This window comes from Podarcis bocagei (assembly GCF_964188305.1).
Source record: "Podarcis bocagei genome assembly, chromosome: W".
NCBI lineage: Eukaryota > Metazoa > Chordata > Lepidosauria > Squamata > Lacertidae > Podarcis > Podarcis bocagei.
The window spans coordinates 9,976,043-9,989,554 of record NC_138131.1 but is presented as its reverse complement, the minus strand read 5'-3'; the positions used below and the strand labels follow the sequence as shown (position 1 = coordinate 9,989,554).

The window sequence follows — 13,512 nt, the reverse complement described above, 5'->3', positions numbered from 1 at the left end:
TAAAAAAAGTTGGGATGATTTGGAATGACCCAAAGTTGTGCCCCTCCCCATTGGAGTTTGTTCAAGAAGCTATTGGGTTGTGACTATTACTTGTATACCTTGAAGGTGGGGATTGTAGGTGGTGAATTCATAAAGCTTGAGGCATTTTTTAAAAAAAAATTATAATTTTTAAAAATTAAATTTCCAATTAACAAACCAATCATATCACATTAATTCTAAATTATACCAATACATAATAAACTCCAAATATTTAGCCGAATTTTAAATTTTTGTTGGGGGTACCCATGCTTCAAGTTCAGAAAGGGTCCAATCATCTCATATTTCTGCTGCTTTGATGTTCACAAGTCCCATCTTCCATCTCTTTGTTGTTATCCTTTACAAATCCCATCTTCCAATCTTCTTGTTGTTATCGTTTTTCTTCTTAATAAATAACCTCTGAGTTATCTCCACAAGCGAGTTGAAGCAAACATTATTATAGTCCTGTGTGGGTTTTCACACTGATCCAAAAGTCCTGTTCAAACGGTAGGCGTCATTTCGACAGTTCCCATAAAATACAGTCTAAGCGTCTGCTCATTAACTTTCCCAGACCAGTTGCTCCATAAACCAGCCTTTCCAGGGGAGTTTTTGCCAAATCAGACGTACAGTCCAAACATGATAACAGAACAGTGGCTCGCCTCCCCCTTTGACTGTAAATCTCGCAACAAAGTCTGTCTCATAATGGCGGTTCCCAATTAGAACTGCGTCACACCAAAAGCCTTTCGTTTCCTTTCCAGATCTTCTGCAAAACAAAGCCTTTGGTTAATAATTTTGTTTCCATACAGTTTATTTTCCCATCTCACTTGCTATCAATCATGTGGCGGTTCTTCTTGGGGGAGGGGGTTGTTAGGTAAAAAGCTTGAGGCATTTTAAATTGGAGTTACACAACTCAAATTAGTCATTGGTGTTAACTTTAGAGGCCCACATTCATACATGAACCATTAAAACATTGTGTTTACATTAGGCATAATGCAACTAGAGAAAACATGTCTAGAAGTTATTCCTCTGTTTCAGGGTTGTTGTTGTTGTTTGGTTGTTGTTGTGTTTGTTTGTTTTTTGGGTGGGGGAAACCAACAAGCAAGCCATACCACAAACATCACAGCTCTTATCAGACTAGTAAAACATAAACTATCTCATGACATGTATAACACGTCGACCGTGAGCCTGGGGTTATTTCTGGTCAATCACAGGACCTTTCTCTGCAACCTCAGATGCTGCAGTAGCAGCTGCTGCCGCAGCAGTAGCTGCGGCCGCTGCCAGTCTCCACAGCAATGCAACCCTGAGCAGCGGCCACGGGGAGACGAAATCGGATAAGGGGGTGCTGCTGGAGACGGAGGGAGGTGCAAGGAGGAGCCGTGTGTAAAGGAAGGATGTATAACACTGGTCAACAACAAATTTGTTGTCTGTGTTTTTTCAGTTGATTTAGGATGAATCTGATGCGCTGAATCCAAAAATCACATTGGTTTTGCTCAATCAGGTCAAGTTTTTGAGCTATGGCCACATGTCTTTTTTATGTTTTTGTTCATATGTACGCTTGTGTGGAGCATTTTAGAAGAAGTTGGTGGGGGTAAAATGCCATGTCAAAGAATTGTTTTGATTGGAAATGATTATTTTAATGACAAGAAGTATTCAGGTCTGATAGTTCTGGGTGATTATGTCGAAAAGGGATCAGTTTGAAGTCATAAAACCTCGAAATCTTCCATAAATTGGTGCGGCTGGGATCAACAGAAAGAACCGGAGCAGCCTCAAGTATCCTGATCTTCAATCAGCACGTCGTCCTGTAGCTCATTGTGATGAAATTCCAGTGCCTATCTTCAGAGAACTTCCTGACATTAGTGACGAAGTTGCCTCCAGTGTTGAAGGACATGAAGAAGAAGTGGTTCTTGTAGATGATGCTCCACATCCATTTTCCCAAAAGGAGTTGAATGATCTAGTTCGCGACCTCAGCTTGTCAAAGGACTCTGCCGAACTGTTGGCATCCAGATTGAAGGAAAAAACCTCCTCTCTGACAGTGCTCGCATCAGCTTCTTCCGCAACAGGCATCAAGAGTACCTCCGTTTTTTCTCGGAAGAGAAGGACTTGGTGTACTGTGCAGATATTGCACAGCTTCTGCTCAAGCTTGGAGTGCCACAGTACGAACCCAAAGATTGGAGACTGTTCATTGACAGCAGCAAGCGATCACTGAAATGTGTTCTGCTACACAACGGCAACCAGTTTGCCTCTATACCCCTGGCTCACTCGGCTACACTGAAGGAGAACTATGAAGCGGTGAAGTATGTGCTGGAGAAAATTGGTTATGATCAGCATAAGTGGTTTATTTGTGTTGACCTGAAGATGGTGAACTTTTTGTTGGGACAACAGTCTGGCTTCACCAACTACCCATGTTTTCTGTGCATGTGGAATAGTAGGGACCGTGCTCAGCATTACACAAAGAAGGATTGGCCTGTGCGGGAGGAATTGGTGCCTTGCAAAGAAAGCAACGTCATCAACGACCCTCTGGTGGACAGAGACAGAATACTCTTCCCACCGCTGCACATCAAGCTCGGCTTAATCAAGCAGTTCACCAAGGCTCTGGATAAGGATGGTGACTGCTTCACTTACTTGTGCCAGGCTTTTCCAGGATTGACCATGGAGAAGTTGAAAGCTGGCATCTTTGACGGTCCTCAGATCCGTCAGCTCATCAGAGATCCAGAGTTGGGAAACTCAATGAACGAAGTGGAACTGGAAGCGTGGAAGGTGTTTGTTCTGGTAGTGAAGAACTTTCTTGGCAACAATAAGGCCAGAAACTACGCAGAACTTGTCAAAAACATGCTGACTGCTTTCAGAAACCTGGGCTGCAATATGAGTGTCAAGATGCACTACCTATTTTCACATCTGGACCGGTTTCCTGAGAACCTGGGTTCAATGAGTGACGAGCAGGGGGAGAGATTCCATCAGGACATGAAAGAGATGGAGACCAGGTATCAGGGTCGCTGGGATGCAGTCATGATGGCTGACTGCTGTTGGACTCTGAAGAGAGACCTCCCTGCCGCTGAGCATTCCAGGAGTTCCAAGAAACGGAAGTTCAAGCCCTGAAGTTTGAAAAATGGTGAAGCAACATGCAGTTTACGTGTACTGACCTTTATCAATGCCCATCATTCAGTTTACAGTAAACCTGACCTGATGGAGAGAAACAGATGTCATTTCCTGATTCAGCAGTGCAAAAATACCCTAAATCAGTTGTAGAAATCTAGACAACATTCAATAAGTAAAAAATTGTTGCCCAGTGTAATAATTGATGTTTATGCACCGTATAATAATTGATACTTATGTATAAAACTACATTTGACATTGAAAGAAAAACAAAAACAGATACATTTCCCAATCTACTATAAAAACTACTATAAAATTCTAGCAGCTACACAGCGCCTTCTACTGCGTCTACAGTGAGTTTCACCAAGTCATAATTTTAACCTACCTCATTTCATTCACTGAAGAATGACTCATTCATAATAACTGCCAAATTGTGTCTTTCCTTGAAACATTGTATGTTCAACCTCTCACATTAACTTACTTTGAGTAATAAGTCATAGAAAGCCATTTTACAGAGACCATAAATTTTATTACTTGGACAAGGAATGATGTAATATTTAAATCCTGTACACTGTTGACCCTGAAACCCAAGTCCCAACTCTCCTGGATGTTCCTTCTGTTGGTAATCAAGCCTTTATCAGGAGAAGCTAGCAACTCTCCCAGGCACCCGGCTTGATCTCCGGTGACCTCCCTGGCTGCATTCCCCAGCAAACACAGGCTAGGTCTCTATAGGCGACCTCCCCAGCGTGGGAAGAGCACACCCACTCTTTCCTGCTCCCCCGGCAGGGGAAAGAGATAGGTCAGAAATGTCTTTTTACATGGCTTTATTTCTGACTCTTCAGCATTACAGAAAACATGTCTGCTCTCTTCAAACTCCAGCAATCAAGTGACAAAGGCTTCCTGTACTTCCTGTACATACACAAGAGGAAGTTCTCAAATTTCACTCTGAGCAAATTTTGGTGCATCGCTCTGTGAACTGACTGTCCCACTGTTTCCCACAGACAGTCCCAACATTCCCATCATGTGATGTTTTCAAGCTAGCAGTTTGCAACTGCATTGCTTCCATATCGTAACACCTTCCTTACATCTCCAAAGTAGGTGTCTCCTGCAGATTTCCTGTGAAGGACAATAACAAGTGTTTGCTAGCATGTTTCTTAATGGATATTAGGTTGTAAACAAGGCAAAGACCAGCAGTAAGGTGTTTGAGGCGACAGACAAGAAACCATCCATGCCTGCTTCTCCTTTTGTCTCCCTGTATTAACAGTTGTATAAATACTAATAAAACACCCAGACACCCAAGGAGGTGTTAATGACTTACCTGTAACCTGTGAACTTACCTGTAACTATCTGATGTACCTCCTTTCTAATGATGTGTTTCTGATGTATGATTGACGCTCTTGTTGGGCGGACCATGTAGAGATTCGCCTGTGGATCAGATATTAAAACATTTCTGGTTTTGAATTTTTTTTTAATTGGCCAGTAGCGCCTTAGAGACCAACTAAGTTTTTTCTGAGCTTATACCTAGAACAAACTTCGTTGGTCTCTAAGGTGCTACTGGACAATTATTTATTTATTTCATTTATTTCAACTGCGTCAGACCAACACAACTACCTACCTGAATAGAATTTCTGGTTTCCTTTTGTTTGGGGTTCTCCTCCCTCCTGCGTGTGGTGAGTGGGGACCCAATTGCACCAGTTTTTGTTTCTGGTTGGCCTCCGTTCTCTCTGACCGATAGAGACCTTACAAGGGGCTCAACGGGTCTCTGGAAACCCCATAAGGGAACTAGACAATTTTTTTAAAACACTGCCATCCCTTATTACAGAAGAGAAGGTGTGCACGGGTTTGTTTTTAAGCAAAATGAGCTTTGTTTTGGGAGTTGGTAGGGAGAGAGATGCTGCCAAGTATGGTTGATGTGGGAAGGGAATCAAGGAAGAGTTGAGGCGGGGTTGCTTTGTTGTTGTTTTAACTCCTATTTTTCCAAGTTTGCTTCATTCCGTTTGTGAGCTTTCCTTTCTTGTTTATGTAATGAGGCACTTGAAGACTGCTTTGGAGAGGTTTGGGACCTCCTCTCTTCCCCCAACCCCCATTATTTAGGAGGAACTGCTCCTAGAATTATATTTCTACTCCAAATAATCTACTTTCCCAACTCCATTGCACAGTAGTTGCACATTTGTTTCACTTTCTCTCTCTCTCTCTCTCAGATTTCAAGTTCAGCATCATAGTAATCATAATCCGCAGAATTTTTATTAATGAATTTATATGCTGCTTGATTGCTGAAGCCGACTTCTAAGCAGCTTGCAAGCATACAGTCGTACCTTGGTTGTCGAACGGAATCCGTTCGACTTCCAAAAACGTTCAAAAACCAAGGAACAGCTTCCGATTGACTGCAGGAGTTTCCTGCACTCAATCGGAAGCCATGGAAGCCGTGTCGAACGTTCGGGTTCCAAAGAACATTCGCAAACTGGAACACACTTCCGGGTTAGTGATGTTCGGGAGCCAAAACGTTCAAGTCACAAGGCATTCGAGATCCAAGGTAAGACTAAAACCAACTACAAAATAATACAAAAACTTGTAAATAAAAATGTGCAATAAAACAATTTAATTGAAACATTAAAATAAGCATCCAAGTATTAAAAAATACAGTAAAGTAAGCATACTTGAACAGTACAGCAGTTAAGAATTAAAACAGCAATTTCAACAATTTAAAATTAAAGATAGTAACAGTAATAAGTATTTGCATTGTGCTCAAGTGTTCAGATGCTGCAGGTATGTATTCTTTTAATCCTTATGACACCCCTGCCAGATATGCCAAGAGACTCAGAATTCCAACTTTTTAATGACTGAGTTGCTGTACCTTTGGCAGTTTGATGATAGGCAGAATTCAGAAGTCAAACTACTGGAACCTCCCCATTTCAGACATACAGTGATAGAAGAAGCATCACCTGTTGAATTTCTGTCTGATGTGCATATGCTGCAGCCATAGGTGTTCACCAGGAAAAAGAGGGCAATCCTATACTCAAAAAGTTAATTAGAACATGTTACATACCTTTCTGTTACAGCTGCCAAGCTGACTGAAAAACCCACATTCAAAATGGGCATTCTGAGCATAGCTGTCAACTTTTCCCTTTTCTTGCGAGGAATCCTATTTGGAATAAGGGAATTTCTCTTTAAAAAAAGGGGAAATGTTGACAGCTATGATTTTGAGAGATATCTAGTTGTCTAGTGATAGTAGTTTTTTAAACCAATTTCTGTTTGTTTTTCTTTCTTCTAAATGGACTTGACATGATCAACAAATTACAGAGGGATAGCCTTGTATTGTATTGCAAAATTCATATACCACCCTTTCTCCTAAAGGAATATTATGGCATTTTTAAGACTTAACAAATTTAAGCTCACTTTTGTCAGACTGCTGTATGCACCTGTAGCCAACAAATGTTTGTTTTGTTTATGCCACACTAGTGTAAGTCTAACATCTTGTTTTATTGTGATTAATCCCTAATACTGGAGCCCCATTAGTTGTATTTACACAAGAAAACACTCTTGAGTGGACATCGCAGCCATCAAGTGAGAGAGGAAGGGTTGTGCTTTCATTAATCTGTTAATGTTTTAAGAGATTCTCAGATTCTGGATATTAAAAATAAGTTTTGCAAAATGCGTTACCATTTACATAGTTTGCCACGGTAAATGTGGCATCTCAGGTACCCAGAATCTTTCATGTAGCAGGATTTTGAAGGCTCAGCTGTATAGGCGGTCCTGCAAAAAAAAAACAATTATCTTGGGAATGGAGTGTTCATAAGCATGGTGCTGGAGAGGTACCACTCAAAAATAATGAATTAGGTTGCAATCCCAATCCAATTTGCTTGGGAGTAAGCCCTTTTGAATTAAGTAGGATTTATTTCTGTGCAGAAATGGTTAGGATTGTGCTGTTAGGCCCATTCTTCCAAGATAAGACATATTTAACTTTTACTGCAGTACTTGTTGAAGCTGTAAGGTAACCTATTGGGTTAAGAATATATATATGTGTGCGCGCACGCGTGTTCTCTCTCTCTCTCTCCCCCACACACAAACATATATATATATATATACACCAGTGTTTATAAATGCTTATGGCTGGCCTCTATTGCTGAGGCTGAGCCCCATTTCCTTGTGGTGTTCAATTAGCAATAGCTATTAAAAATGTGTTATTAAAAATGTGTCGCTGATGTGAAATGTCTATTAGTTCATGTGTTTCCAAAAATAAGATTACTGTAATTGGTAAAATGTGTGACTGAATTGTACAATTTATTAATGTTGACAATATGCACAATTTATTTTTTGCTTTGTAATCTTGCGAAAGAAGAAAAATGCTGACTAGACATTCCGTTGTGGCACCCGTAACCTACATTTAAGGGGCCATTTGGCAAACAGCTTACATATCTCGAGTTTTCAACACTAGTTATGTTGTGCTGGTTTGCATTAAACTTTGCCAATGAAAGACAAAGGAAATTAATCTAGGAGCAATGAGTGAAACAGTTTCTGGTTACTTTTTTAAAAAAGTCTTCTAATTTATGGAGTATTTCAGGATTATGAACCCATCTCTTCCCTTCTCTTTCCAAGTTAGTTAGGTCATTGAAGACTCTTGATAATTTTGAATTTGTTCAGGTTATTTCAACTCACAGGGTTGGGTTCCAGGTGAGTAATCATTGGCCACCATTATTTAATGATGATGTGTACTTTTTGCCTTCCTTGCTTCAGTTGCATAATGGTTAGAGTGTTGGACCTGGGAGAGCAGGGTTTGAATCCTCACCCAGCCATGAAGCTTACTGGGTGACCTTGGGGCAGTCACCACTCTTAGCCTAACCTACCTCGCAGGGTTGTTGTGAGGATGAAATGGGAGGAGGAGAACCATGTACACCACCTTGAGATCCTTGGAAGATAAAGGTGGTATATAAATGTAATAAATAGATGAATAAAAATAATATCTTAGGTGTTTATTTTGTATTTCAGCTGGCAGCCAGAGAGACAGATTCCATTCCATGATGTTAGGTTTCCTCCACCTGCGGGGCACAATAAAGATATAAATGAAAGTGATGAAGTTGAGGTAAGAACTCCCTTCTGGGGAGGGAATGGAAGGGAGAAGATTTAGTTGGCTGCCTTATGCTGAAATGGGAGGTTGGGCACTATGTGAGAATGATGGGGAGGGTGTTTTTTGGTAAGCAGTACAAGCAAATGTGTATCTACTCACAAACAAGCCCTACTGAAGTCAATGAGACTTACTCCCAGGAAAGTAGAAGTAAGTTTAGTTGAACTCAGTGAGGCTTATGCATGCATAGATTCCACTTAGACCTCTGAGTCGGGAAGCAGATGCAACTTGACTAGTAAATCACTTAAACTACTCTTAAATTAGTTGAAAATATATTAAATATATTATATGGAAGTTTATTTAATATTTTTATTAAATCTACTACTTCATTACATTTTAAGGCCCTCCATCGCCACAGGGAGCCTCGTCAAGGCCCTTGGCTGCTGCGTGTAAGTGTGTCCGCCACTGCAGGGAGGTACGGCAGGACCCTCTGCCACCGCGGGGAGGCGTGGCATTCATTATTAATTTTTATGAAACGCGGTGAGGTGCAGGATGTCTTCTGCTTAACATGCACTGTTGTGTTGAGGTTCAGCAGCAATTAAAGCAGGATAGAACACGCAATTGAAAGGTGCCCCATGCTTTGTATTGTGTAGTATTGATATCTATGCTCCTTATGCAACAACAGCATCAACAACAATAATTTTATTATTTATACCCTGCCTATCTGCCTGGGTTTCCCCAGCCACTCTGGGTGGCTTACAATACGTATAAAAACATAGTAAAACGTGAAACATTAAAAACTTCCCGATACAGGACTGCCTTCAGATGTCTTCTAAAAGTAGTGTAGTTCTTTATCTCCTTGACATCTGATAGGAGGGCATTCCACAGGGAGGGCGCCACTGCCGAGAAGTTCCTCTGCCTGGTTTTTTTGTAACTTCACTTCTTGCAGTGAGGGAACGGCCAGAAGACCCTTGGAGGAGGACTTCAGTGTCTGGGCTGTACGATAGTACTCTGTAGCAGTCATGTTTAAATGTAACAAGCAAAAGATTTCTGGAGGGTTCAGGGCAGTTGTAAAACATGCAAGCTGTTCTACAGGAAGCAAGGTTATTGAAATACACAGCTAGAAAAGTGTTGGGATACCGCCAGGGAGATAAAGTCCATCATGGCCCCCAAGCCGGCTGCCGGACGATCCATCGATCTCTGGTAGGCACGCAGTATCATCAATTTAGCGACATGAGTTTCTAGGAAATATCTTGCCACATTCCAGAGCTCATGCACACTCTTATCAGCAGATAATGCACAGCAAAAGTCGCACCCAGGAGAGCATTATTTACAAGCTTTATTCAGCGTTGATCAGAACAAAGAAAGACATGACTGCCTGCGTCAGTGTCTCCGACAGAGAGAGAAAACGAAAGCAATAGAAACATAAACATCCTGTGAACAGGACATGCGCAGACTCTCTGACTCACAAAGCCTGCTCCCTCAGTAAAAATATCAGTAGCTTTAGGAGTATGGAAAGACCTTGCACATTTAATATATCAGAATGGTTGTGGTACTGGGACTCACTGGTAGCTTAGGGGCCTATAAATAATACAAATATATATTTTTAGCTCCTAAATGCCAATATAGTGGGGACATTATTATTATTGTGTACTGTCTTTCCATTAGATAACTGTCTTTATTTCATAATGGTATGATGTTCTACACTAATATTTTGTTTAGGTTTATTCCAGGGCTAATGAAAAGGAGCCATGTTGCTGGTGGCTGGCTAAAGTGAGAATGATAAAGGGTGAGGTAGGAATATATTTATTTTAATATTCTGGCATTGACATGTTATGTTTAGCTTCGGATTTTAAGTTCTTGTGGGTCTCTTTTCAAGTACTGCTTATTTATTGGACATTGTTACTAGAATCTACAGTTGCAATGGAAATTATTATCAAAATTTACAGACTTTCAGCTGTTTGCAATGAGCAGATCAAACAAAAGCAATTGAAGTACCATATTTACTTGAGTCTAATCTGCCATCAAATCTAATGCGCACCTCAATTTTCAGAACCCTGTAACCAAAAAAAGTATTTGCTGTTGAATGCCATGCACATCAACAAAAGTGCACTCTTTACAACAATGAGTCAGTGCTTGTTTCAAGAACAGAGAGGCTGCATCTTTTTTCCTGCTCCAAACAGCTTCCCCCACAAGTGAAAAAAATTAATAAGAGGCTTTTCCTGGTGCAAAAGGGAAGGAGTGGGGTAGCAAAGAGAACCAGGAAGCAAACCCCTGACCCTCCACCTGCAAATCTGATGAATGCATGGAGAGGAGTGGGCAGAGGAGTGGGCGAAGGCAGCCAACAACAGATCTTTATTATGGTTGTAGACCAACAAAAGGAGGGAGGGGTACAATAATTTAAAATCCTTAAAAAGTTAAAAAAAACAACCCTAAAAGGAGTTAAAACAGAAAGTGTATATAAAAGTCTATAAGAATCCAAAATAGGCTAAGAGAGTTAGTGTTTCTCAACCTTGGGTCCCCAGATGTTGTTGGACTACAACTCCCATCATCCCTGAGCTCTGGCCTTGCTAGCTAGGGACGATGGGAGTTGTAGTTCAACATCATCTGGGAACCCAAGGTTGAGAAAGGCTGAAGGGTTAAGAATGCTAGACAAGAGTGAAAGAGTGTAATTAATAATAATAATAAATAATAATAAAAATTTATTTATACCCCGCCCATCTGGCTGGGTTTCCCCAGCCACTCTGGGTGGCTCCCAATTGAATATTAAAAACACAATACAGCATTAAACATTAAAAACTTCCCTAAACAGGGCTGCCTTCAGATGTCTTTTAAAAGTAGGATAGTTGCTTATTTCCTTGACATCTGATGGGAGGGCGTTCCACAGGGCAGGCGCCACTACCAAGAAGGCCCTATGCCTGGTTCCCTGTAACCTCACTTCTTGCAGTGAGGGAACCGCCAGAAGGCCCGCGGCGTTGGATCTCAGTGTCTGGGCTGAACAATTGGGGTGGAGACCCTCCTTCAGGTATACAGAACCAAGGCCGTTTAGGGCTTTAAAGGTCAGCAACAACACTTTGAGTTGTGCTCGGAAACGTACTGTGAGCCAATGCAGGTCTCTTAGGACCGGTGTTATATGGTCCCGGCAGCCACTCCCAGTCACCAGTCTGACAGCTACATTCTGGATTAATTGCAGTTTCCAAGTCACCTTCAAAGGTAGCCCCACGTAGAGCGCATTGCAGTACAAGCGAGAGATAACTAGAGCGTGCACCACTCTGACAAGACAGTCTGCAGGCAGGTAGGGTCTCAGCCTGCGTACCAGATGGATCTGGTAGACAGCTGCCCTGGACACAGAATTGACCTGCACCGCCATGGACAGCTGTGAGTCCAAAATGACTCCCAGGCTGTGCACCTGGTCCTTCAGGGGCACAGTTACCCCATTCAGGACCAGGGAGTCCTCCACACCCGCCCGCCCCCTGTCCCCCCAAAACAGTACTTCTGTCTTTTCAGGATTCAACCTCAATCTGTTAGCCACCACCCATCCACCAACCGCCTCCAGGCACTCACACAAGACAGTCACCCCCTTCACTGGTTCTGGTTCACAAGTGAGAGCCCAGGGGTCTGAACACTCATCCCCTAACACCACTTTCTGGACACGGCCCAGGAGAAAGGAGTGGAACCACTGTATAACAGTGCCCTCAGCTCCCAGCCCCTCTAGACGGTTCAGAAGGATGCTATGGTTGATGGTATCAAAGGCCGCTGAGAGATCCAGCAGAACTAGGAAACAGCTCTCACCTATATCCCTAGCCTGCCAGAGATCATCGACCAGCACGACCAAGGCAGTTTCAGCCCCAGTAAAAAGTTAGTATATAAGAATATAGCTATCAGTCTACAGAGCACTCTAATACGAGTGGTCATTATATCTAGTTTGTGGCACAGGTCATCATCTGACGAATTTTTGAGCACTGCTGTGCAGAATCTGGCAACGTTGTATTTTGTAGCAGGGTTGGTATCTGGAAGCAGCAGGGAGGTATAGAATTTTCCTGTGCGCCCTGGGTACTTATGCAGTAATGGTAAGATGAGGCTAGTACGAATGTCTCTATAATAAAGATACTGGAGAAGCACATGCTCTGTTGTTTCTATTTGTCCAGAATCACAGGGGCATTGTCTCTCCAGGTAAGCAATCTACCTTTATCGGCCTTCAAGGACAGCCGAGGGGAGGGCATGACATCGAGCCAAAGTAAAGGTCCTCCGGTTTTTAGGGATTTCGAGTTTAGCTAGATATGCCATAGGGGAGGCAGAATACCTGGAGGATCCATTGGCAATAAAAGTTGGGGTCCTGGCTAGATCCAATTGGCGTTCAGTGTCTGCAACACACTGTTTTATGAGAGCTTTGGCCTGTTCGTATTCCATGCTGAGTAGAGGACCTGGAGAGAAGCCTAGGGTTGAGATCTTTCTTGCCACAGCCTGTTTCCGTGTGGATTGAAAATCATCATTCATAGTTAGTGGGGCAAGGCCAAGGGGAAATAAATAAAGTCTGAGCCAGTAGTTGAGTATCGTCACCCACACTCTAGCCTCCACTTTTATGAAACCTGTTTCTAGTCTCAGGGTGGCATTAGGACTCATTTTGGGACTTGAAGGGCTGATCTTAGAAATTTGGATTGTACAAGTTCTAGGGGTGCAAACTTGGAGAAGGGGCCCAGCTGGGCACCATAGAGAAGTTGTACTATTGGCTAGGCTTCAAATAAGTTGAGTGCTGCAGGTATATAGTGGCCACCTCTTGTTTTAAGAAATTTAAGGATTACAGATTAGCTTCTCTGTGCAGTTTCAGCAACATGTTCCCCATGGGCTTTCCTATTGCCGGTAGAGTGAAAAACTACCGCCATGTATTCGAAACAAGAGACCTGCTCAGTCTTGTGGTCATCTAACGGTTCATAGGCCTTTTGGCAAATGCCATGATCTTAGTTTTCTGATAGTTGAGTTCTAGCTGGTTCTCCTTGCAATACTGTGTTAGTGCTCTCTGTGCTCTTTCGAGGCCAATAGGTGTTCTTGAAAGTATTGCTGCGTAGAACAGAACAGAAATGCATCTTCCAGCAAGCTTTGGGGAGTGAAAATTTATGTTGTGAAGATGGTCCACCATGGAATTAATGTAAAATTTAAATAAGAGTGGGGCCAGTATGCAGCCTTGCTTGACACCTTTCTCTTGGGGTTCCTTCCAACTCTACAGTTCTATGGTTCTGTGATTATAAGTAAACATGGGCTGTGCATGTATAGCTGCTAGGATCACCCCAAACTTCTGCATTTAAGATCTTATTGGTGGGAAAGCGCATTAACGTTCGACAGAG

General features: G+C 42.2%; 1 protein-coding gene across 4 annotated transcripts in view; it reads left to right on the top strand.

Moving 5' to 3' along the window:
- LOC308577830 (fragile X messenger ribonucleoprotein 1-like) overlaps window positions 1-13,512 on the top strand; it is a 201,500-nt gene that overhangs the window by 72,164 nt on the left and 115,824 nt on the right. For all 4 annotated transcript variants that reach the window (XM_081178223.1, XM_081178221.1, XM_081178222.1 and 1 more), the window contains 2 exons: window positions 8,095-8,188; window positions 9,893-9,964. In XM_081178223.1, coding sequence (XP_081034349.1) covers window positions 8,095-8,188; window positions 9,893-9,964 — 166 coding nt within the window. The remainder of the gene's footprint in view (window positions 1-8,094; window positions 8,189-9,892; window positions 9,965-13,512) is intronic.